Below are 27,408 nucleotides of genomic sequence, written 5' to 3'. Positions count from 1 at the left end.
AGGTCTTCTCAGGAACTAAGTTTGAAGTTTGAACTAAGTAAGTAAGAACGAACTGTGAAGTTTGTGCTGAATCTTTCAACAGGTTATTTAATCTTGCTGCTTTGTATTGGGGTTTGATTTCTGAGCTTTGCTTAACCACCTTCTCTAAACTCTATTCCGTCAAGTTTCAAGGACAAGCATAAAAGTTTCACTTTGAGTGAGTTCATGCAGTATTTTGTGCGTGGTGTCTGCTTTTCCATGGCCAATAACGTGTGGGTTGGACGTAAGCAAATTGCAGCTGCAGGAGAGGTTCGAAAGCTCTAGAGAAAGCGGAGTGTAAACATATCATATCCAATCTGCTCTTTAAGATAGAAATTGTATTCACATTCTGCTGCGTCTGACGCTTCAGTGTCGCTATTCACAAAACAGCCTTCACGGAAATCGGTTTCCGAGAATTTCTAAGGCATCAGACTTGAGGATGTGAAGAGGAGGGCTTTGGGGAATTCGGTTTCTCTCTCTCTACACACACACACAGAGCTCGGGACCCAGCAGCATGGAACAGTACAGACGGCTTTTGTATTGTGCTCGATTCTTCGCTGCAGCCGCGTTGATCTTCTACTTCGTAACTTCGTGCACCAACTACTGGCTTCACGCTATAACCTGTCGGACCGTGAACGACACGCTGGAAGATGAAAGCCCACCGGTTCGTGCGGTAAAATCAGGGGACGTGGGGCGGTTTGGGGCAAGGAGACGGTCTGCCACTTTATCACTGGGCGAGTATCCCTGCGGTCCATCGGGTATGGTGTGGTTTGTGCTGAATCTTTCAACAGGTTATTTAATCTTGCTGCTTTAAAAGTTTTAAAAGGTTTAAATCTCTGAGCCAGAAGTGTGTGTGTGTATGTGGGTGTAGCGCGTCTCTACACAACTCCTCCTGGCCCCTCAAAATTGGCCGCTGGATGAATCTCACAGGGGGTTTAAAAGTTGGATTGGGGTTTGATTTCTGAGTTCCCCTTAACCACCTTCTCTAAACTCTATTCCGTCAAGTTGCAAGGACAAACATAAACGTTTCACCTTGAGTGAGTTCACTTAATGGGGAGGTGGGGCTGCGGCGTTACAATCGGCAGAGAGAAAACAACATCTGATCAGTAAGAGGCATTTGAAAGGCACAGAGAAAGAACTCGGAGTCTCCTTGTCCCGGTAATAGTAAGAGGTATTGAGAACCCCGGTGAACGAAGGATATTGAAGATAGTGAGGCATAAGAGAAAGGCGAGCCTATGTCAACTTTGGTTTTGAACCTGTCACTTGAAGATTAAAGGGGATATAAAGAAGAACCTAATTAATAAATTGGGTGGGCAGAGGCATGGAATGATTGTGTCAGGTATGATTAAGGAGAATTTTCTTAATTCAGGAAGCTCAGGAAGTAATAAGTTCTCTTGAGGAGCAAATAAGTATCCTGTGTATGGAGGTAGTCAATGAATTCTTCTCATCAGTGTTCACCAAGAAGAAAGATGCTGAGATTGACGAGTTAGGAGGTTGGGTGCAGTAATATTCTGGAGATGCTATTTATCAGGAAGGATGAAATGCGAGAATTATTAGAGCGCATAATGGTGGATAATCCCCAGAGCCTGATGGGATTTAGCCCAAGATGATAAAAGGTAAAGGGAAATGGGGGGTGTGGGTGGAGATTGCTGTGGCTCTGACAAAGTTTTTATGTCTTTGTTAGCCGGGTTGTGGTTCCAGGCAAATTGAGGATAGCTGATGTTGTGTCCATGAACAAAAGGGGCGGTAAGGATAAATCTGGAAACTTCTGCTGTGAGTCTTAGATCAGCATAGGGAAGATTTTGGAGATGATTCTATGGATCAGGATTTATAAACACAGATTCTCCAGATGCTGGAATCCAGAGCAACACACACAAAATGTTGAAGGAACTCAGCAGGCCCAGCAGCATATATGGAGATAATAAGCTGTTGATATTTTGCACTAAGATGCTTCATCAGTGTCATGGAGATGCTAAGAACACCAGAGCGACTTTGAGTTTCATTTTAAGAGTTTATTAACATGACATCATGGAGAGTCTGCAGCAGTCTCCACTGCCACCAGAACTCTGATTATTTGGTTATATAGAGTTTGTATTTATAGAGCAAAACAAACAACTTCACGTAACTTTGTTTAGCATCCCATATCTGCACATGATCAATTGTTTAAAAGACATGTCAATTATCTCTCAACACAAATCTAACAGTGTTCTTCTTTATCAGGGCTCATGATTTATCTCTGAGCACGAGTCTAGCAGTCTTCCCGGATGCATCCTCCCTCCTGGTTCCAGGGGCTTAGTATCTTGTTCATTTGAATTCTTGTCACTGCACTTATCATACAAGGTTATTCCTGACTCTTAAGTCTTAAGTCCAGCTGCTCCAGAGTGGTCAAGTATCCAGTCATACACCAGTTTTAACCAGTTCTACCATGATCAGGACTAGGAAGGAAGGGAGAAGATGCTAAAGGAGAATGGTGGGCAGAGAGGAAGGAACAACACACACAAAATGCTGGAAGAACTCAGCAGGCTAGGTAGCATCTATGGAAAATAGTACAGTTGACATTTTGGGCTGAACAGAGATTAAGTATTTCTTTACCCAGAGGATGTTGAATCCGTGGAATCATTGCCACAGATGCCCGTGGGGGGCGGGGGGGGGTGAAGTCATTGCATATATAAAAAAGAGTAGGCGTACTTTTTCTGTGCATCTGCTGCTTTCAATGGAATGTACTTTGAGAGCATTAGAGATTGTTAAAAATTGTTGTTTAAATGCAATTCTGTTCCCTACAGTTGCTAGGGGGAGCTGAAAGTCGAGAAGTGACAATTGCACCAAGAGAAACTGAAAATGTTGGAATCTGGGAACAGAGAGGACTGCTAGACTTGTGCTCAGAGATATATTATGAGCCTTGATAACGGAACAGAAAGAACTGTTAGAGTTGCAATGAGAGATAATTGACTTACCTTGAATGATTGATCATGTACTGACTGTGGGATACTAAACAAAGATATGTGAAGTTGTTTGTCTTGCTGTATAAGTATGATCTCTGTTTAAACTAAAAATCAAAGCTCTGGTGGCGGTGGAGACTGCTGTAGATTCTACATGATATCATATTAATAAACTTAAAATAATGTCAGTTATTCGATGTCAATCTGAGGGTGAAATGAGGATTTGATGGCACTACAATTTCAATATTTATCATAGTAAAGTCCAAACTCATGCCCTCCATAGCCATGTAGAATCAGAGCATAGAAATATCATCCACCCAACATTTGCTCTATTCTGGTATAGAGAGATATTGCTAGTTCTTCAACTAGTACTTACTGTAAATGGTCCAGTGAATGTTCAGATGTTGGCACAATACAGCATAAGTGCTAGATAATCATGCACTTTAGAAAAAACCGTGCATACTTGCACTAGGGAAGCCTTTGGCTGCAGAAGTGGATGTGTTGTTAAGGGCTCGTGAGCAGTGGGAGAATGTGGGATCAGTGGCTTTGGACTGGAGATGATCAGTTGATAACTGTGCTAGAGTTTGAACTGTGCCCAGTCAGTGAATGAGAGTGCAAGAAGAGGCAACTTCATAGAGGTCATGATTAAAGATTAAATGAGCAGGGCTTTGCAGTAGTTTTTGGAGTTTGAATTGCGCCCAATCAGCAAAGAGGTGACTTCACAGATGTCCGCAATTAAAGATTAAAAAAGCAGTGCTTCATGGCAGTTTTCAGAGTTTGAATTGCACCTAATCAGTGAATAGGATTCTTCATCAAGGGTGAATGAAAATAAGGCAGGGGAAAGCAGAGTGGCCATTGTGTGAGTGGGTCATTGTTAGAGAGGGGAAGCATTGGCTTTGACTGATCAGGCTTGGCTGAGATCTGGCATGGGCGAGGTAACTATCTGGTAAGTTTCTTCTTCATTCTTCATTCCTCATCTATTAGTTTCTTCTTTATTCTTCATTCCTCATCTATTTGGTGTATCTATGAGGTGACTCTCAGGAGGAGAAAGGGAAATGGGCAGCCAGTACAGAGTTCACTTGTGAGCATTTCCATCGATAATAAGTATACCATTTTGAATACTAATGAGGGGTATGAAATTCCTGGGGGGTGGGGTGGGAATCGCAAAGACTGTGTTTCCAGCATTGAGTGTGATGCTGTGGCTCAGAATGAAGAGAGGTGAAGAGGACTGCAGTAGTTATAGGAGGTTCCATGTTTGGAGGCATAGAGCTGAAATTCTGTGGACACGATAGAGACACCCAGATGGTATGTTGCCTCCCAGGTGTCTGTGTCGGGGTTGTCTAGGGTCATGGCCAAGGCATTCTAAAGGGGGAGAGTGAGCAGCCAGATGTCTTGATACATATCGGCACCAAATATATAGATAGGAAAAGTGAGCAGGTCCTGAAGAGAGATTTTAGGGAGCTAGGTAGAAAGCTAGCAGGTTAGTAATCTCTGGATTTCTGCCTGCGCTATGTGCCAGCAAGGGTAAGAATAGGAGCAATTGGCAGACAAATGTGTGGCTGAGGAACTAGTGCAGGGGGTAGGTATTCAGATTCTGGAGCACTGGGATTTCTTCTGGGGAAGGTAGAAACTATACAAAAGGGATGGGTTACAATGAACATCGGGGAGACCATTATCCTTGTGGGCAAGTTTGCTAGAGCAGATCAGGAGGGTTTAAACTAATTTGGCATGGGGGTGGGAACCAGAGTGATAGTGCTGAGGATGGGGCAGTTAGTTGCACCTGAACCCAAGGGGGGCCAATATTCTCATGGGCAAGTTTTTTCAAGCTGTTGGGGAAGGTTTAAACGGGAGTGAAGGGATTCAGGATAGTATGGATGGTAAAAAAGTAAAGATAGCATGCAGTCAGATTGTCAGGAAGGAAAGGCTAGTGGTGGGACTCAGTTGCAGCCAAAAGGCTGAGTATCAAATCATTAGGGATTCAAAATCAGGAAGGATAGCAAATATAGTATTCCAGGTGCTGTATCTAAATGAGCAAAGTATAAGAAAAAAGGCGGATGATCATGTTGCAATATTACAGATTGCCAGGTATGACGTTGTGGCCATCACTGAAGTGTGGCTGAAGGAGGGCTGTATTTGGGAGCTGAATGTCCAAGGTTACACATTATACCAGAGGGATAGGAAGGTAGGTAGAGGGGATGGTGTGGTTCTACTAGTAAAAAATGGCATAAAATCAGTAGAAAGATGAGACATAGGGTCGGAAGATGTTGAATCCTTGTGGGTTGCGTTAAGAAACTGCAAGGGTAAAAGGATGTTGATGGCAGTTTTACAGGGTAATGGATCTAAAGGGAGTGAGTTTGTTGAATGCCTAAGAGATACCTTCTTAGAGTGGTTTGTTGTTGAGCCTACTAAGGGATCAGCTATACTGGATTGGGTGTTATGTAATGAACCACAGGTGATTAGGTAAAGGTAAAAGAGCTTAAGGTAAAATAACCCTTAGGAGCCAATGATCACGATATGATTGTGTTCAACCTGAAATGTGAAATGGAAAATGTGAACTCTGCTGTAGCAGTATTTCAGTGGATTAAGGGAAGTTACAATGGTATGAGAGAGGAGTTGACCAAAGTAAATTGGAAGGAGCTGCTAGTATGGCTGACGCAGAGTAGCAATCACGTGTGTTTCTGGGAGAAGTAAGGAAGGTGCAGGATATGTGTATTCCAAAGTTGAAGAAATACTCAAATGGTGGAGTGGTACAACTGTGGCTGACAAGGGAAGTCAAAGCATTTGTAAACGAAAAAGAAAAGGAATACAACAAAGTAAGGATTAGTGGGAGGATTGGAAAGTTTTCAAAAACCTTCAGAGAGCAACTAAATAAATCATTAGAATGGAGGAGATGAAATAAGAAAGCAAGCTAGCAAATAATATCAAAGGGAATAGTAAAAGTTTTTACAAGTATGTTAAAATAAAAGAGATGGGAGTGGACATAGGACAGCTAGAAAATGAGGTGGGAGAGATAATAATGGGGGCAAGCAGATGGCTGATGAACTGAGTATTTTGCACCATCCTTCACTGTGGAAGACACTAGCAGTATGCCTGATGTTGTAGAGTGTGAAGTAAGAGACGTTCAGAATTCAGAAGGATGAGGGGTGATCTCATTGAAACCTTTTGAATGTTGAAAGGCCTAGGCAGAGTAGATGTGAAAAAGCTGTTCCCATGGTGGAAGAGTCTAGGACAAGAGGGCTCAGCCTTAGGAGAGAGGGGGCACTCTTTCAAAGCAGAGATGCAGAAAAATTTCTTTAGCCAAAAGGTGGGAAATTTGTGGAATTTGTTCCTATATGCAGCTCTGGAGGCCAGATCGTTGGATGTATTTAGGTTAGAAATTGATAGGTTCTTGATTGGACACAGCTTGAAAAATTATGGCAAGAAGGTCGGGAACCTGGGTTGAGGAGGAGATATTAAAAAATGGTTCAGCCATGATGGGCAAGGGGGCCAAATTCTGCTCCTATGTCTTATGGTCTTATGGTTTACAGAGTGAGGCAGTGTCTAGTGAGACTGCTAGCGAGGACAGGCTAGTGACAGGGCAAAGACTGGATGAGTTGTAATGTAAAAGGGGTACAAATTAAAAAGGGTGATGTATACAGGACTGCAAGTTATATTTCAATGCATGCATTATATGGAATAAGGTAGATGAACTTGTAGCATAGATAGAGATTGGCATAAATGATGTTGTCGGCATCACTGAATTGTGGTTGGGAGCTTAACATTCAAGGATACACAAAGGAAAGGCAGGTAGGCAGAGGGAGTGGGGTGGCTCTGTTGGTTAAAAATGAAATCAAATCTTTAGAGAGAGGTGACATTGGATTGGAAGTTGTAGAATCATTGTAGGTAAGTGCTAAGAAACTGCAAGGGTAAAAAGACCCTGATGGGAATTATATGTAGACATCTGAACAGCATAAATGTGAGGTGTAAATTACAATGGGAGCTCGAAAATGCATGTCAAAAGGGCACTGTTATGAGAGTCATGGGGGATTTCAATATTCAGATAAACTGGGAAAATCAAGTTGGTGCTGGTATGTTTAAGGCAGAGGTTGATAGGCTCTTGATTGGTCAGTGCATGAGGGTTATGAGGAGAAGGCAGGAGATTGGGACTGAGAGGAAAATGAACCAACCGTGATGAAATGGTGGAGCAGATTTAATGGCTTAATTCTGCTCCTGTACATTATAGTCTTATAGTTTTATGTATCAGTATTACGGTGGAGTAAAGGAAATTACAGAGGCATGAAAGAGGAGCTAGCCGAAGTTGGCTGTCAGGGGATATGAGCAGGGAAAATGGTAGAACAGAAATTGCTGGAATTTCTGGGAGCAATTTCGAAGGCACAGGATAGATACATCCCAAGGAAGAAGACGTGTTCTAAAGGCAGGATGAGGCCACCGTGGCTTACAAGGGAAGTAAAAACCAACATAAAAGCCAATGAGAGGGCATGTAATAGAGCAAAAATTGGTGGGAAGTTAGTGGACTGGAAATTCTTTGGAAACCAACAGAAGGCAACTAAAGAAGTCATAAGGAGGGAAATATGGAATACAAATGTAAGCCAGCTAATAACATATAAAGAGTAAAAGAGAGGTGAGAATAGATATTAGATTTCTAGAAAACAATGCTGGAGAGGTAGTAATGAGGGAACAAGGAAATGGCGGATGAACTGAATAAGTATTTTGCACCTGTCTTCATCGAGGAAGACATTTGTAGTATTCCAGAAGTTTGTGAGTGTCGGGGGCACAAGTGAGTGAAGTTGCCATTACTAGGGAAAGGTGCTTGGGACACCGAAAGTTCTGAAATAAGATAAATCACCTAGACCAGATGGTGTGCATCCCAGGGTTCTGAAAGAAGTGGCTGAAGAGATTGTGGAGGCATTAGTAATGATATATGAAGAATCAATAGATCCTGGCATGGTTCAAGAGGACTGGAAAATTGAAAATGTCACTTCATTCTTCTAGAAAGGAGAGAGATAGCAGAAAGGAAATTATAGGTCAATTAGTCTGACGTCAATGGTTGGGAAGATGTTGGAGTCAGTTGTGAGAGACATAGTTTCTGGGTACTTCAAGGCACATAATAAAATAAGCCATAGTCAGCATGATTTCCTTAAGGGAAAATCTTGCCTGACAAACCTGTTGGAATTCTTTGAAGAACTAACAAGCAAGATAGACAGAGGATCAATGGATGTTGTGTAGTTGTACTTTCAGAGGGCCTTTGACAAGGTGCAACATAGGAGTCTGCTTAACAAGTTAAGAGCCCTTGGTATTACAGGCACGATTCTAGCATGGATGGAGCAATGGCTGATTGGCAGGAGGCAAAGAGTGGGAATGAAGGGAATCTTTTCAGGTTGGCTGCTGTTGACTAGTGCTGTTCCAAGGGGGTCTGTGTTGAGACTGCATTTTTTTCACTTCATATGTCAACGATTTGGGATGATCTAATTGATGGCTTTATGACTACGTTTGTGAATGATTCAAAGATGGATGGAGGGGCAGGTAATGTTGAGGAAATGGAGAGGTTGCAGAAGGACTTAGATTAGGATAATGGACAAAGAAATGGCAGATGGAATACAGCGTATGGAAGTAGTCATGAACTTTGGTAGAAGAAATAAAGCATAGATTATTTTCTTTTTCTTTCTAAATCTTTTTATTAATATTAATAATATGGACAGAATACAGATGATATATTGATAAAGAAATTACCAACATACACATTCCATTACATATGAAAAAAAAACATACATAATAGTTACAATATAAATGAGTTTACCAAGACATAAGCCATAAGATATATGTATGGACATAGTAAATCTAAATATTTCATAATGTATAATATAAAAAAAACAGAAAAAAGAAAAAAAACAAAAAAAAATTTATATAATGCAGAACTAACTAATCTAATCTAATAACTATAGCTAATAAGTAATATAAAAGAAAAAAAAACAAACAAAAGAGAAGGAAAAAAAAAGTGGGCTGTTTATAATATCTCACAAAAATAAGTATTCATCAATGCCGTCACTTCCGGTCCTCTCAAAATACATAAGCTAAAAGCTGGGAAATCAAATGTACTTGGCAAAGGGTCATATTACATCATATGAAAATGTTGAATAAATGGTCTCCATAACTTTTCAAATTTAATAGAAGTCTCAAAAGTACCACTTCTAATTTTTTCTAAATTTAAACATAACATAGTTTGAGAGAACCAATTAAATACAGTGGGAGGATCAATTTCTTTCCAATTCAACAATATAGATCTTCTAGCCATCAAAGTTAGAAATGCAATCATTCGACGGGCTGAAGAAGATAAATGCTGTGAATCTAACATTGGTAAACCAAAAATTACGGTAATAGGATGAGGTTGTAAATCAATATTCAAAACCGCAGATATAATATCAAAAATATCTTTCCAATATTTCTCCAAAAATGAACACGACCAAAACATGTGAGTTAAAGACGCAATTTCAGAATGACATCTATCACAAATAGACCCTACTAATTGTGCTTCTTATAGACCTATATCTTTATTGAATGTAGACTCCAAGATTTTTTCTAAGTTACTGGCATCTAGATTGGAGAAGGTATTACCCAAAATTATTTCAGATGATCAAACTGGCTTTATTAAAAATCGTTATTCTTTTTTTAACATTAGGAGATTGTTGAATATTGTTTATACTCCCTCACATGATACTTCAGAATGCGTGATTTCATTAGATGCGGAGAAAGCATTTGACAGAGTTGAATGGCCTTACTTATTTAATGTGTTGGAGAAGTTTAATTTTAGTCTGATATTTATATCATGGATTAAATTGATTTATCATACTCCAGTAGCCTCAGTGGTTACCAATAATCAAAGATCTCCCTTTTTTCGCCTATTTCGGGACACTAGACAGGGATGTCCTCTTAGTCCATTTCTATTTAACATTGCCTTAGAACCTTTGGCAATTGCCATCAGACAATCACAGGATATTTTGGGTATTAATCGTGGGACAGATATTCATAAGTTATCTTTGTATGCAGATGATTTATTACTATTCATTTCTAACCCGGAGAAATCCATTCCAGCAGTTTTATCATTATTGGCTCAATTTAGTGAGTTTTCTGGGTATAAGTTAAATCTTAATAAAAGTGAATTGTTTCCATTAAATAAACGGGTCCCAATTTATGGAAATTTACCCTTTAAATTAGTTAATGACTCTTTTACTTATTTAGGGATCAAAATCACAAAGAACCATAAAGATTTGTTTGGATTTAATTTTTTACCCTTAATTGATCAGATTAAAGGTTTGTTTACTAGGTGGTCACCTTTGTCTCTATCTCTAATAGGCAGGATTAATGCTATTAAGATGGTTATTTTACCTAAGTTTTTATATATTTTTCAAGCGATACCAATTTTTATCCCGAAATCTTTTTTTTACTAATGTTGACTCTAAAATTTCTTCATATATATGGCAGTATAAAAATCCCAGGTTAGGTAAAACATATTTACAGAAGACAAAAAAGGAAGGCGGGTTAGCATTACCTAATTTCAGATTTTACTATTGGGCAGCTAATATTAGATATTTGTTATGCTGGTTGAAAGATGGGGGTGGATCTTTTGGCCCTTGTTGGGTGAGTTAGAAACTAAATTGGTATCAGCTTATGCTTTGGGTTCTATTTTAGGGACTTCTCTCCCTTTTGCTCTTTCTAAATTGCCGAAACGAATTGACAACCCGATAGTTAAACATACATTGCGTATATGGTTTCAATTTCGGAGATTTTTTGGGTTGACTCAATTCGTTTTAAATAGTCCTATTGTATCTAATTGTTTTTTTCACCCTTCCATTATAGATCAAGCTTATTCAGCTTGGAAAACTAAGGGATTACTAAGATTTTCTGATTTATTTTTAGATAATTGTTTCATGTCTTTTGAACAATTATCCAACAGATATAACTTGCCGAGATTTCATTTTTTTAGATATTTACAGATTAGACATTTTTTAAGTTCTGTACTCTCTACGTTTCCAAATTTTGTGCCTTCAGATACTTTGGAGAGTTTATTTGAATTAGACCCTTTTCAAAAAGGGCTTATTTCAAAACTTTATAATATAATTATGAAGATACGTTCAGAGCCCCTTTATAAGACTAAACAGGATTGGGAAAGAGAGCTTAGTTTTAGTATTTCTAGTGAGAATTGGGATAGAATTCTTCAATTAGTTAATACATCATCGTTATGTGCCAAACATTCACTAATACAATTTAAGGTTGTACATAGGGCCCATATGTCCAAGGATAAATTAGCTCATTTTTACTCTCATATAAGTCCTATTTGTGATAGATTATTTTCTAAATGGAGAGAAAATTAAAAAATCTGAGGTGCAAAGGGACTTGGGAGTTCTCATGCAGGATTCCTTGAAGGTTGATTTGCAGGTTGAGTTGGTAGTGAGGAAGAAAAATGCAATGTTAGCATTCATTTTGAGAGGACTAGAATATTAAAAAAGGATGTCATGTTGAGGATTTATATGCCACTGGTGAAGTCTCACTTGGATTATTGTGAGCATTTTTGGGTGCCTTATCTAAGAAAGGATATGCTAACATTGGAGAGGTTTCAAAGGATGTTCATGAAAATAATTCCAGGATTGAAAGGCTTATCTCATGAGGAGTGTTTGATGGCTCTGGGCCTGTACTCCCTAGAATTCAGAAGAATGATGTGGGATCTCACTGAAACCTTTCAAATTTTGAAAGAGCTCTATTGTGTGGATGTGGAAAGGAATTTATTTATGGTGTGGGAGAGTCTAGGACTAGAGGACAGAGCCTCAGAATTTAGAATGGAGATGAGGAGGAATTTCTTTAGCCAGAGGATGGTGTATCTGTGGAAGGCATTGCCACAGGCAGCTGTGAAGGCCAAGTCATTGCCTATATTTAAGGCGGATGTTTATAGATTCTTGATTGGACAGGGCATGAAGAGTTACAGGGAGAGAGGAGGAGACTGAGGCTGAGGAAATGGATCAGCTGTGATGAAATGACAGAGCAGACTCGATGGACCAAATGGCCTAATTTTGCTCCTATATCTTATGGTCTTATGTTCAGCATCTGCATAGAGTAGGAAAGGAGGAGATAAAAAAACAGAAAACACTGAAAATATTCAGTAGGCCAGGCCATGTATATAGGAAGGGATACAGAATTAGTGTTTCAGACATTTTGTCCAAACTGGGAAGGAGACAAATGAAGCTTGTTTAGATACAAGGAAGGTTGGCAAGAGGGTGTGTATCTAATAGGGTAAAAGAGGGGCAACCAAGAGGATTAGCGGTAAACTAGATTATCTGGGAGTGAATGGGAGCAGTTATAGAGCAGGTGGAGTCAAGGTAGCTGTGTGAGTCAGTGGGTTTGTAGTAAATGCCAGCAGATAGTCCATCGTTTGAGTGACAGAGAGATCCAGAAAGTGGATAAAGATATCAGATGTGGGGCAAGGTGAATTTGAAGATGGGGTGGTGGTTGATAAAATTTAGTGAGCTCCCAGTACTGGGAGAGCTGGGTTTAAATAGACTGCAGGTCATATTGAAAATGTGACTTCTACTAGCTGGGTGGAGACTGGGAGGTGCATGCCTGTGTAGGTCTGACAGGACCATCCTGCCCCTAAGGCCACATCTGATGGCCAGGATGAGCCAAATGGTCTGGTGGAACACCTCAATGAGCGATGGATGCAAGATTAAACTGGACAGCATTCAAGATCTCTCTTTCAGGCCATATCCTTCTTAGTTCACCAGGTACTGCACACCCCATCCTTGGTGATGTGAATCATGTACATGGGACCACCTTTCAGCATCATTGGCTTTGGAGGTGCAGGGTTAGCTGGATTGAGATCAGTGGAAAATGGGCCTAAGGCAGGACACATGGGAGATAGGTGTGATCCTAAGCGATGGTGCTAGTGGAGACAGCAAGTGACTCAGTTGATGAAATGAGTAATTTTAAAATGACTGGTGAACCAGGGTAAGAGCTTGTGGCAGTTGGTGTGCAGGGGCAGATTTTGGATGGATAGCAGACAAGGTCCTCAGGCCAGAGTAGTCTGGTGGGATGCCACTGGTAGTTGGTCTTTTGGTAGTAGGCGCCATTGGCAGCTAGGATGGTGCCCCATGTCCTCTTTCAAGCATTCTGGCATCGGTGAACCAGGGCCCTGATGGATGGAACCTGCAATTTTGGCTCCTCTATGGAGTTCAACAGGAGTTGGTAGCCATGAAGCACTTCAAAGGGTGACACACCTGTGGCAGAGGAGGTGTGTAGATTGGGGGACAGTTCGGCCCAGGGTAGATTTTCTTTCATGTGGAAGGGTCAGAGCTGGCAAAACAAGCTGAAGAATGATGTAGAATCTCACTGAAACCTTTCAAATTTTGAAAGAGCTCTATTGTGGAAAGCAATTTATCTATGGTGTGGGGCAGTCTAGGACTAGAGGACAGAGCCTCAGAATAGAGGGACATCCATTTAGAATGGAGATGAGGAGGGATTTCTTTAGCCAGAGGACGGTGTATCAGTGCAATGCATTGCCACAGGCAGCTGTGAAGGCCAAGTCATTGCGTATATGCAAGGCAGATGTTTCTAGATTCAAGATTGGACAGGGCACGAAGAGTTGACAAAGGTGAAAGACCCTTTGTCAGAACTGGGGAGGAGAAAAAAGAAGCTTGTTTAGATGCAAAGAAGGTTGGCAAGAGGGTGTGTATCTAATAGGGTAAAAGTGGGGTATCCAAGAGGACTAGCGGTAAACCAGATTATCTGGGAGTGAATGGGAGCAGTTAGAAAGCAGGTGGAATCAAGGTAGCTGTGGGAGTCAGTGGGTTTGTAGTAAATAGTCCATCTCTTGAGTGACAGAGAGATCCAGAAAGCGGAGAAAGATATCAGACATGCGTCAAGTGAACTTGAGGATGGGGTGGTGGTTGATAAAATTCAGTGAGCTCCCACAACTCATGCAGGATACAGCTCAAAAGCTGTCTACAATGTCACGGAAAATAATTGGATGGTAGTGTTCTGTTATATTTGAAACATGGGCTATTTCATGTGGCGAATGAAAAAGGCGGGCGTAGACAGGCCCACTTGAATGTCAATGACTACACCTTTGGTTGAGGTGGTTACATAAGGCAGTTCATAGTTTGAAATCCAAACTTCACCCTAAATCCATGGTCTCACTATTTAATGTTTCATTATGTCGCTTTGTCTCTGTGCATTTAATGAGTGTGATCTTGTCTTGTACACATTCCTGTTATGAAATTCAGGAATTTGGTATGTTGCGAGGTTCACCTAAGCCTCCGACCGAATCTGTTGACAACACAACTGACCTGAGATCTGGCACAGTGTCAACCGTTTCCACGGTAGGGTTTGCATTTTTAGTTTTTTCTGAACATTTATGTCTTGCCTCTTTTTGTGTTCGTAGACAAGTTACAAATGAATTGACACTGCTCCCTTCAGTGAACAACACTGTTAACAAAACTACTGCAAGTAATTCTCCATGATTTAGTTTCATTTGCTGACCAAAATCCTGCTTTTTAAAACTTTCCTTTACTAAACAGTTAAACATGTATTCACCATCCAACCTTCATAGAAGTCTGTATCCTATATACACTTTGTAGTTGTCAAAGAAGTAAATCATAGAATCATAAGCTATTTTACTAGTGGACCTAACAAAATTAAATTACTAATAAAGTTGGGATGGAAATGTTTTCGAATAAACTAACAGCATGAGTAATTTTGTAGATTCAAAGACAATAAAACTTATTTTGATACTGGATGTGCTCCATATCCAAGATTGGGATACTTCTTGGAATGTAACATTTTAACCAAAATAACCATAATTTTTAAAGTTTTGGTTACAACATCAGTTTGGGCTTTCAAAGTGGAATTGGGAGGGCACTTAAGGAATGTGAAAGTGACTGATGGTGTTGCAATGCTTAATTAAACTTAGCTCTGTTTCAGGAAACTTTCAATGGCAGCCCCAAATCAAGTGGAAAGGAAGCAGTGTTGCCTAGAAATGTACCTACACCACGTCGGAAATGTAAGAGACGTAAGGGTTTCTTTTGGAATTGCTTTGGTGGTCTCACTCCTCTTGCGTTGGTGAGTAAAATAGCCAAATAAATGAAATGTGGTTTACAAATTTACATATTCATCTCCTTAGACATAGTGACAGTGGATGTTTCAGGCTAAGATGTTGACTGTACTCTTTTCCACAGATGCTTCCTGGCCTGCTGTGTTCCTCCAGCATTTTGTTTGTGTTGCCTGTCTTTAGGATCATTTAGTGGAATTAACTGTTCGATTAAGACACCAAGATTGCTTTGCTTATCTTGTCAGTGAACAAGCGGAGGTTCTGGAGGTTCTTGCGGAGTGAACATTGCAGATACGTCATAATTTCTTTGGGCTGTGTAGGCAATAGTAGGCAGTACATGGGAGAGCACTGCTGTCCCGTCTATGTCTTGGTTTTGTGTCTGATTTAATGACCTGATATTCAAACATATTTTTCCTCAGAGAGCCACAGGCTGTGATGTTGTACTTAAGGCAATGTTGAATTTCATTATTTTGTTGTAAATACTATATGGTTTCATTTCATTTCATTTTTCAATCTTTTTATTGATTTTCCAATAAAAAATACAAATCAGAGGAGAAGTTTAGCAAACAGATAATACAAAAGACGTATAAACAGCAGTAGAGCAAAGTATATATATAATCAAAATCAGATAGGTATAATGTTAGGCTGTTATATATACAATATAATCAAGAAAACACAACTCCTCTTAACAAATTGTAAAAAAAAATAGAAAATTTTATTTAATAAAAGGAAAAAACCCACTAAACTACAACATTTGTAAATTGGAATAAATAAAAGAAAAAAAGAAAAGAAAGATTGGGCAGTCCACTTGAGGATAAAAATAGAAGAAAAAGAAAGAGAAAAATCATCTTTCCCGTCACCTCCGAACCTTCACGGATAAGGATTTTCCCTAAAGAGAATAAAGAAAAATAAATAATTAAAATAAGTTAAATTATATGAAAATATTGAACAAAGGGTCACCAGACGAGCTCAAAATTAAAAGATGTATCAAACATCTGGCTTCTAATTTTCTCCAAGCTTAGTCATGACATAATGGAGGAGAGCCAATAAAAAACAGTAGGCAGATTAGAATCTTTCCAGTAGAACAAGATAGCAGTCCTAGCCAGTAAAGTTGAAAAGGCTGTCACATGTTGAACGGAAGCTGATACTCTACCTACTTCCTCTGGAATAATCCCAAAAATTGCAGTCAGTGAATTGGGTTGAACATCCACATCTAAAACTTTAGATAGTATTCTAAACACATCCCTCCAAAAATTATTTAAGCTTACACATGACCAAAACATATGAGTTAGAGTAGCTACTTCTGTGTTACATCTGTCACAAATAGGGCTTATATTAGGAAAAATATGCACCAATTTATCTTTGGACATATGGGCCCTGTGTACTCTCTTAAACTGAATTAAGGAATCGCTGCAATAATAGATGAATTATTAACTAGATAATAAATTTTACTCCATTGATCATCTGAAAGTGAATTTTGAAGTTCTATTTCCCAAGTAACCTGTAAGTATCTAAAAAAATGTGTATTAGAGATGTCATATTTATCCATTAACTGGGAAAAAGACATTAAACAATCCTGCAAGAACAAATCTAAAAAAGTTTTTATTCCCTTAGTTTTCCATGTTAAAAAAGCCTTATCCAGAGTTGATGGTTTAAAAATAATTAGAATAAATATTACTAGAGTAGAAAATTATTCAATTCAAAAAATCTACGAAACTGAAACCAGATTTTTGAAGTATGTTTAACAATAGGGTTGAGAGCTTGTCTACCTATTCTGGAGAACAAAATAGGAAAGGGAGCTCTAAATAAAGAAGCTAAAGAAAACCCCGTTACCAAATTTTCCTCCAAATGTAACCATGGAGGGTGATCCTGGTTATCTATATTATAAATCCAAAAAGTAATATAATGAATATTAATTGCCCAATAATAAAATCTAAAGTTTGGTAAGACCAGTCCTCCATCTTTTTTTGAATTTTGCAATGAAAATTTATTCACTCTAGAGCTTTTGTTATTCCAAACGTAAGACAGAATCATAGAATCTATCTTATCAAAAAATGTTTTTGGAACATTTCAGTATAAAAATTTCAGTAAAATAACCATCTTTATAGCATTTATTCCATCTGTCAATTTTCCACCTCAAACCGGGCGTAGAAGTTATTCAGTGCATTTGGGAGGGAGGCATCACCTGCACAGTCAGGGGATGTTGTCTTGCAATTGGTGATGTCCTGGATGCCCTTCCACATGCGCTGTGTGTCGCTGCTGTCCTGGAGGTAGCTGTGGGATTCGCTGGGCGTGTGTACGCTTTGCCCCTCTGATGGCTCAGGACAGTTTGGCCCTTGATGTTGTTCAAGCTGCCTTGTTGTCTGCTCTGAAGGTGGAGTTACGGGACCTCAGCAGCGCACGCACCTCTGCGGTCATCCATGGCTTCTGGTTGACAAGTATAGTGACAGAGTTTCATCATCAATGCACTTTCTGATGCAGCTGGTCACTGATGCTGTGTACTCCTCTAAGTTGGTAGAGTTGCTATCGGTTGCAGAACTCCCTGATCATGAGCCAGTCAGTGTGCTCAAGGCAGTCTTGGCCAGGTTTTCACCTGCTTCTGAACTGGTCTGGAGCGCCTGACGAGCGGTCTGTATACTGGGATTAGCATAACAGAGATGGGGTCTGAGTATCCGAGGTGGGGGTGGGGCTCTGCCTGGTACGCATCGGGGATGTTTGTGTAAACCAGGTCATATGCGTTCTCCCCCCTCATTGCAAAGTCCACATACTGTTGGAATTTGGGGAAATAAATCCCGGGCCAAAATTAAACCTCTTCAAAACCGAAAATAAATAAGGCCACTCCAACCTATCAAAGGCTTTCTCTGCATCCAGCAATTTTGAATCGGGAGCAAGTAACAGCTTGTGATTCAGCTGGGAGCTCAGAGAATTCGACCGTGTAGATAGGATTTAAGCCTACCTGGTCAATACCTGTGGAGGAGGGGGAACTGCGCAGGCGCGAGTGACGTCAGCGTCGAGCGCGCACTTTAAAAGGCAGGACTTCTTTTCAGAGCGTGCAGCGGAGTCTGTGGAAGCAGAGTCCTGGGCTTTGGCTAAGTGGGCTTCGGCGTAAGGGGACTTCGGTAAGCCTGTGTGATTGCTCGCTGAGGGGAAGAAGGTAAGGTCGCTCGCTGCTTTTTAGAGTTATTCTATTAATTCAGTTCAGGTATGTGGGAGACAGTCAGAACAGTGGTGTGCTCCGTATGCAGTATGTGGGAAGTCAGGGTCAACACAGTTGTCCCTGATGACCACACCTGCAAGAGGTGCGTCCAGCTGCAGCTCCTATCAGACCGAGTTAGGGAGTTGGAGCAGGAGCTGGATGAACTACGGATCATTCGGGAGGTGCAGGCAGAGATAGATAGGAGTTATCAGGAGGTAGTCACACCAAAAAACCAAGAAGTAGGCAGATGGGTGACGGTCCAGAGAGGCAGGGGGAGCAGGCAGAGAGAGCAGAGCACCCCTGCGGCCATTCCCATTAACAATAAGTATACCGTACTGGATACTGTTGATGGGGATGACCTACCAGGGATGAGATGTAGTGGTCCTGCCTCTGGCACAGAGGTTGAACCCTCAACTAGAAAGGGGAGGAGGGAAGAGAAGAGAGCGATAGTTTTAGGGGATTCTATAGTTAGGGGGGCAGATAGGAGATTTTGTGGGACAGATCGGGAGTCTCGGATGGTATGTTGCCTCCCTGGTGCCAGGGTCCGGGACATCTCAGATCGGGTGCAGGCTATTCTTGAGAATGAGGGCATGAACCCAGATGTAGTGGTCCATGTAGGGACCAACGATGTAGGTAAGCTGAGTGAGGGGGTCCTGCTTAGAGAGTTCAGGGAGTTAGGAGTGAAGCTGAAAGGCAGGACCTCCAGGGTGACAATCTCGGGATTGCTACCTGTGCCACGTGCGAGTGAGGCGAAGAATAGAATGATTAAGCACATTAATACGAGGCTGAGAGCATGGTGCAGGAAGGAAGGGTTCAGGTTTTTGGATAATTGGTCTTTGTCCCAGGGACATTGGGATCTGTTTTGAAGGGACGGTCTACATCTGAACCGGAGGGGTACTAACATTCTTGTAGGAGTGTTTGCCAGTGCTGCTCGGGGGGGTTTAAACTAGATGTGCGGGGGCAAGGATCCAGATCCAGAGGGTTGGTCAGAAGGAGCATGGGGTTAAATGTGTAGAAGGTTTGGGTGATCTTGAGAAGGTCATCAAAATTCAGGGTGCAATTAGCCCGATGGAAGTTCAACGAGCTGGGTTAGGTACAGTAGACAGTGTTTAAGCAAAGAGAGGAGGAATGGGCTAAGAATTCTATACTTGAATGTGCGTAGTGTCAGAAATAAGACAGATGAGCTTGAAGCTCAGATGAAAATGGGGAACTACGATATTGTTGGGATAACGGAGACATGGCTGCAAGGGGATCAGGCCTGGGAATTGAGTGGACCAGGGTATACGTGCTATCGTAGAGACCGAAATATGGGAAGAGGGGGTGAGGTGGCCCTGTTGGTGAGGAATGAGATTCAGTCCTTAGCAAGAGGTGACTTGGGAACAGGGGAAGTAGAGTCTGTGTGGATTGAGCTGAGGAACAGTAAGGATAAAAAGACCCTAATGGATGTTGTGTACAGGCCCCCAAACAGTAGCGTGGATATTGGGTACAAGTTGATTAGGGAGTTAACATTGGCATGTGCTAAAGGTAATGCAGTTGTTATGGGAGATTTCAACATGCAGGTGAACTGGAAGAATCAGGTAGGTGCTGGACCCCAGGATAGGGAGTTTGTGGAGTGTCTAAGGGATGTATTTTTGGAACAGCTTGTGCTTGAGCCAACCAGGAACTAGGCTATTTTGGACTTGGTGATGTGTAATGAACAGGAATTGATAAGTGATCTTGAAGTAAAGGAGCCATTAGGAAGTAGTGATCATAACATGATAAGTTTTTATCTACAATTTGAGAGGGATAAGGGCAGATCAGAGGTGTCAGTGTTGCAATTAAATAAAGGAGACTACGGAGCCATGAGGGAAGAGCTGGCCAAAGTTAAATGGGCGGATGCCCTGGCAGGAAAGACAGTGGATCAGCAGTGGCAGATAATACAAAAGTTGCAAAAGCAGTTCATTCCAATGAGAAGGAAGGATTCAAAGAGGGGGAAGTGGCTACAGTGGTTGACAAAGGAAGTCAGAGATTATATAGCATTAAAGAAAAAGAAGTATGACAGGGCTAAGATGAGTGGGAATACAGATGATTGGGAAAGTTTTAAGGAACAGCAGATCTTAACTAAAAAAGCAATACGCAGAGAAAAAATCAGGTATGAGCTCAGTCTAGCCAGGAATATAAAAGGGGATAGCAAAAGCTTTATTAGCTATGTGAAGAGAAAGAAGATAGTTAAGAACAATGTTGGCCCCTTGAAGAATGAATTGGGAGAAATTGTTATGGGAAACAGGGAAATGGCAACAGAATTTAAGGCGTACTTTAGATCTGTCTTCGAAGATGGCGACGTAAACATCTGCCTTTTAGGCGCTCTTCATTTTTTCAACTATAATCACCCTTTAATCAAATCTTTTCGAATTTAATCACATGGGTTGATACTTTAGATTAACTTTTTTTTCTTCCTAAAACAATACTTGATCTAATCTTGTCAAACTTAAAATGGCTACAAGCAAGAAATTGTCTAAGGATCCTTTATCCATCGATGCAATTTCTAGTCTTTTGGACGTTAAACTGGATGCTAAACTTGCGGGTCTGGAAGGCAGATTAGATGGTAAAATGGGAAGTAGACTGACAAGTTTGGAAAATAAGCTTACCAGGAAAATATCTGAACTTGAAGAAGTTGATAGATCGCTTGAAACTAAGCTTCAATCGCAGGCATCAGACATTCAGCGGCATGAAGATAAGATCGCGACTCTTGAACAATCAATTTGTGAAAAAGTACGTACAATTGAAGCGCTGGAGAAGAAGGTAGAGTCGAATGCTAAAACTATGGATCAGTATAATTTTAAAATCACTGATCTTGAAAATCGATCTCGCAGACAGAATTTGTGTATCATCGGGTTTCCCGAAAAAGTTGAGTCCGGTGATTTAACTGAATTTTTTTCTAAATTATTATGGGAAACTTTCAGTGCTGAAGGTTTGCAATCTAAACCTGTTATCGACTGCGCTCACAGAGTTGCGAGATTTTCGGCTCTGTCTGGTAAACCACGAGCGGTGATTGTTCGCCTTCATTATCCTCGGGAGAAAGAGCTTTTGATTCGATTAGCTCGTAAAAATGGTATGATTTCTTACAACACTAACACATTTCGAATTGTTGAAGATTATTCATACGATGTAATGAGATCGAGAATCGCTTTTAAACCAGTGATGGCAGAGATTCACTTGATTGGACTTAAACAAGCTTTAATGTGTCCAGCGAAGCTTAGAATTACGCTGAACGACAACAGTCAGCAATTTTTCAACACTCCGGAAGAAGCGAAGAAATTTGTTGAAGAATATAGATCTTCTAGTGCAACTTGAACTATGTGTCATGTTGAAGATTTTTCGGAGAGAGGATGCCATCTCATTTTAATTAACCTACGAAGCTGGGTTATAACTTCTTATCCTGATCTACGGGTCTGGTTCTTTTTTTTTTACTATCATCATTGTTCTATAGATGCTCTTTTAATTTTTATAATATTTTTTAAATTCTTTTTTCTGTTTTAGATATACACATTTATATTTTATAATAATGATTTAATTTTTTCAAGATGTCGTTTCTTCTTCCCATAAGACTTTGCTTTCTATAAGCATTTATTTGTTTGCCTGTACTTAGAAATGGGACGAATGTTTTGAATTTTTTAGTCTTTTTTTATATATTGTAGTGTCTATTAAATCTTTTTTTAAAATCATATTTTGATAACTTTTTTTTATTAAACTTTTTTAACAGATGGCTGAATTTACAGTTATATTTTGTAAGATGGCTTTTTCAAAATGTCGTTTCTTCTTCCCATAAGTCTTTGCTTCTGAAACGTCATCTTTCTTGTATTTGAATATGGAATTTTTTAAAGGTATATTACACTTTTAAATTTTAATGTTTATACTTTTTGTATTAATGATTTTTTGCTTTTTTATATTATTTTTTCATTTTGATTGATATATATTCTTTCTTTTTACAAACCTGTATTTATATCTGGGTGTTATATAGTTTCTCATTTCTTTCTTTTCATGAAGTTGCCATCTTGAAAATGGGGGTAATATTAGTATTAGTTCGTGCGCCTGCCGCTTGGCTTTTTTTGGAGGGGTTGGGGGAGGGGGGTAGGGATCTTTTTTCACGCTTTTGCTTTTTATATTTTTGCTTTTAGTTTATGGGCCGAATTTAAATTATTAATATTGTTGAGGTGTCATGTTCTCCGGTTGCTCCTGAATCATTTTTCCTTCTTCCTGAATTATGGGTTATGAATCTTTTTAACCTATTATGATATACACAACTAATATTGGTACGATGGATAAATCTATTAACTTTATCTCTTGGAATACTAATGGTTTAAATCATCCGATTAAACATAAAAAAATATTTAAAGTATTCCATAGATTGAATGCTAATATTATTTTTGCACAGGAGACCCATATTAGGAGGGAGGATAATCAATGTTTTTTTAGGTTCTGGAAGGGTCAACAATTTCATTCGAATTGTACCGCCAAAATTAGGGGTGTGTCTATTTTTATAGACCCCTCAATTTTGTTTACACATCATGAAATTATTTCTGATCCACAGGACAGATTTTTGTTGATAACTGGTTCACTTTTTAATTGAAACGTGGTTCTAGTTAATATTTATGCTCCAAACTTTGACTGCCCTGAATTTTTTAAACGTTTATTTACTTCCCTTCCTAATCTAAATGAATATATGTTGATAATGGGTGGAGATTTTAATTGTTGTTTGAATCCTTCGATGGATAGATCTAAACCTATCCGAACTCTTCCGAATAGATCAGCCTTACTTATTAATTCTTTTATGGTTGATTCGGGAATTACAGAAATATGGCGGTTTTTGAACCCTAAAGATAAAGAATTTTCATTTTTTTCACATGTATATCATAGTTATTCTAGAATTGATTATTTCCTTATTGATCATCGGTTATTAACGGATGTTATTGATTGTAAATATGATTCTATTACTATTTCGGATCATGCACCTTTGAAGTTATCTATCAAGATTTCAGACTTTTCCAATAATACTAGATCTTGGAGACTTAACGCTACTTTGCTTCAAGACCCAGAATTTGTCATCTACATAAAACAGCAAATTGACTTGTTTTTCTCAACAAACTATACTGAAGAAATTGACAGAGGAGTACTTTGGGACTCTTTCAAGGCTTTTATCCGTGGACAAATTATCTCGTATTCCGCTGGTAAAAGGAAACAAAGATATTTAGATATTGCTTTATTAGTGGGTAAAATTAAGGAAATTGATAAGATTTATTCCGTGACTCCTACCATAGAACTTTATAAGAAGAGAGTTGAGCTTCAAATGGAACATAGCTTATTATTATCTTCTTCAATTGAAAATCAATTAATTAGGACTAGGGCTCAATTCTATATTCACAGTGATCAAACTGGTAAACTGTTAGCTAATCAATTAAAAGCTATTTCGACTAAGCGACAAATTATTAAAATTCGTAAACAAGACGGTAATTTAACTACTGATCATAAAGAAATCAATAACACTTTTCAAGATTTTTATAAATCTTTATATCAATCAGAATTTGATGGTGACCTGTCCATGATGGATAATTTTTTTTTAACAATTTGAATATTCCTAAACTGATAGGTGAAGATCGTAGCTTGTTTGATGCTCCTATCTCTATGGCCGAAATAGGTGAGGCTATCTCATCAATGATTTCAGGGAAAGCTCCTGGCCCTGACGGTTATATTGTAGAATTTTTTAAAACTTTTTCTTCTTTGCTTTCCCCTTGGTTATGTGAAATCTTTAATGATGCATTTGCTAAGAAGAGATTACCTCAATCTTTTTATGAAGCTAGTATCTCTCTAATTCTTAAAAAAGATAAAGATCCTACTTTATGTACATCTTATCGCCCTATATCATTATTAAATGTAGATTCTAAGATTCTTACAAAAATTTTAGCCATTAGATTAGAAAAGATACTATCACAGATTATTTCAGAAGATCAAACTGGTTTCATTAAGAATCGGTATTCTTTTTTTAATGTTAGAAAATTGATTAATATAATTTATACTTCATCACCCACAGTCCCAGAATGTGTTATCTCATTAGATGCTGAAAATGCCTTTGATAGAGTTGAATGGACATACTTATTTAATGCATTGAGAAATTTTAATTTTAGTCCTAATTTTATATCATGGATTAAATTAATATATTATAAACCTGTTGCTTCTGTTCTTACAAATAATTATAAATCCTCTTTTTTTCAATTATCTCGTGGTACAAGACAAGGTTGTCCTTTAAGTCCTTTATTATTTAATATTGCATTAGAACCTTTAGCCATTGCTATTCGTGAATCTCCTAATATTTTTGGTATTACCAGTAATGAGAAGTTATACAAATTATCACTTTATGCTGATGACTTGCTGTTATATATTTCTGATCCTGATAGGTCTATTCCCGCTATTTTATCCTTGTTGGCTCAATTTGGTAGTTTTTCTGGTTATAAATTAAACTTGCATAAGAGTGAATTATTCCCCTTAAACGCGCAAACTTTATTGAATGACAGGATTCCATTTAAAGTTGTTACTGATAATTTTATCTATTTAGGTATAAAAATTACCAAGAAATATAAAGATTTATTTAGACTGAATTTTTCACCTATGCTTCATCAAATTCAATACCTTACTACAAGATGGTCTCCCTTATTCCTATCATTAGTTGGTCGGATTAATGCTATTAAAATGATGATTTTACCGAAATTTTTATATTTATTTCAAGCCTTACCAATTTTTATTCCTAAATCTTTTTTTGACAACATTGACTCAAAAATTTCCTCATTTGTGTGGCAAAATAAAAACCCCAGGTTAAGTAAAAAGCAATTACAAAAATCTAAAAAAGATGGTGGTTTAGCTTTACCTAATTTTAGATTTTACTATTGGGCGAATAATATTCGTAACCTAACGTATTGGAAATTAGATTTGGACTCATCATTGTGTCCACAGTGGGTAAATTTGGAATGTAATGAGGTAAAGGGATATTCTCTATTCTCTGTTCTTGGTTCTTTTCTTCCTGCTGATTTAGTTAAATTCAATAAACAGATATCTAATCCTGTTGTCAAACATACATTACAAATTTGGTTTCAATTTCGTAAATTTTTTATTCTGAAAAACTTTGTTCTTGATAGCCCTATATTATTTAATTTTTTTTTCAAACCTTCCTTGACAGATCAAGCTATTAGCATATGGAAAAGGAAAGGTATAAAATGTTTTCGTGATCTTTTTTTTGAAGGTACTTTGATGTCTTTTGACCAACTTTCCAATAAATTTAAATTACCTAAATCTAATTTTTTCAGATATTTACAAATCAGAAATTTTTTAAATAAAGTTTTACCATCTTTTCCCAATTCAACTTCAACGGATTTCTCAGATTTGATTTTTACCTTAAATCCTTGTCAGAAGGGATTAGTAGCTTTTATTTATAATATGATTATGAAGATACAACCAGAGATATCTGATAGAATTAAACAACAATGGGAAAAAGAACTTCAATACAATATATCAACAGATAAATGGGAAAAATTTTTACAAATGGTTAATTCTTCTTCTATATGTGCTAAACATGCTTTAATACAATTTAAAATTGTACATAGAGCTTATATGTCTAAAGATAAACTTGCTCGATTTTATTCTCATATTAACCCTCAATGTGACAGATGTCATTCAGAAGTGGCTTCATTGACCCACATGTTTTGGTCGTGTCCCACTTTACATAACAATTGGAAGGACATATTTGTTACCATTTCCTCAATTTGGAACATCGAGTTACAACCTCATTTTATTACTGCAATTTTTGGTATACCAAATGAGGATGGTAATCAGTTTTCTCCTTCAATTAGACGAATGATTGCTTTTGTAACATTAATGGCCAGAAGGTCTATATTACAAAATTGGAAAGAAGTAAATCCTCCTACCACGTCTCAGTGGCTTTTTCAAACTATTTCTTATCTGAGTTTGGAAAAAATTAGAAGCACTATTTTTGACTCATCAATTAAATTTGAAGAAACTTGGGGACCGTTCATTCGACATTTTCATATGAATTAATTTGGCCTTTTCCAGACCCTCTCTCTGCTTATTCTTGTTCAGGTATGGAGTTCCGGAGTTCTTTGACACTATCATATACTTACAAACTGTTATTATTGCCCATGTTAGTTTAGTTTAGTGTTTTTTTTCCATATATATTCTCTTTTATATATTTTCAATTTTTTTTTTCTTTTTCTTTTGATGATTATTTTTTGGGTTTTTTTCATATATAATTATATAGACTTGATTGATTAATGTACTTTTTTTGTTGATGTTTAATACGATATTATTATCTTATTATTAATGTAATTTCAAGTCTATTGTATTCATAACCTATTCATTATTATGTTATGTTTTTTTATATTTATATGAAACTCAATAAAAAGATTGAAAAAGAAAGAAAGATCTGTCTTCACCAGGGAGGACACAAGCAATCTCCTAGATGTATGGATGGGCCAGGATCATAAGATATCAGAGGAATTGAGACAGATTGACATTAGGAAAGAATCTGTGATGAGTAGACTGGTAGGACTGAAGGCTGATAAATCCCCGGGTCCAGATGGTCTGCATCCGAGGGTTCTAAAAGAGGTGACTCAGGAAATTGCGGATGCATTGGTAGTCATTTTCCAATGTTCCTTAGATTCAGGATCAGTTCTTGAAGATTAGAGAGTGGCTAATGATATTCCACTTTTCAAGAAGGGAGGGAAGGAGAAAATGGAGAACTATCGCCCTGTTAGCCTACCGTCAGTCGTGGGGAAGATGCTTGAGTCCATTATTAAGGACGAAATAGTGGCACATCTTGATGGCAGTAATAGGATTAGGCCGAGCCAGCATGGATTTACCAAGGGCAAATCATGCTTGACTAATCTGTTGGAGTTTTTTGAGGGTGTAACAAGGATGTTAGACGAGGGTAAGCCAGTGGATGTTGTGTACCTAGATTTTCAGGCATTCGATAAGGTACCACATAGGAGATTGGTGAGTAAAATCAGAGCTCATGGCATTGGGGGCAGGGTTTCAACATAGTTAGAAAACTGGTTGGCAGATAGAAAGCAAAGGGTAGCAGTGAATGGGTGTTTCTCGGACTGGCTGGAGGTGACTAGTGG

General features: G+C 38.5%; 1 protein-coding gene across 6 annotated transcripts in view; it reads left to right on the top strand.

Moving 5' to 3' along the window:
• The window catches only part of LOC132391342 (transmembrane protein 182-like), an 84,779-nt gene that overhangs the window by 21,790 nt on the left and 35,581 nt on the right, over positions 1 to 27,408 (top strand). The window contains exons 1-3 of one of the 6 annotated variants that reach the window (XM_059964396.1): positions 124 to 691; positions 14,225 to 14,320; positions 14,922 to 15,059. In XM_059964396.1, the coding sequence (XP_059820379.1) occupies positions 533 to 691; positions 14,225 to 14,320; positions 14,922 to 15,059 (393 nt within the window). In that variant the 5' untranslated portion in view covers positions 124 to 532. Of the gene's footprint in view, positions 1 to 123; positions 777 to 14,224; positions 14,321 to 14,382; positions 14,448 to 14,910; positions 15,060 to 27,408 lie in introns of those variants that run through there. The other 5 variants (XM_059964397.1, XM_059964399.1, XM_059964400.1 and 2 more) reach the window with 5 other exon arrangements.

The sequence above is a fragment of the Hypanus sabinus genome, chromosome 3 (assembly GCF_030144855.1).
Source record: "Hypanus sabinus isolate sHypSab1 chromosome 3, sHypSab1.hap1, whole genome shotgun sequence".
NCBI classification, from domain to species: domain Eukaryota; kingdom Metazoa; phylum Chordata; class Chondrichthyes; order Myliobatiformes; family Dasyatidae; genus Hypanus; species Hypanus sabinus.
The sequence above is the reverse complement of the archived record's forward strand: the minus strand, read 5'-3'. Positions and strand labels throughout refer to the sequence as shown.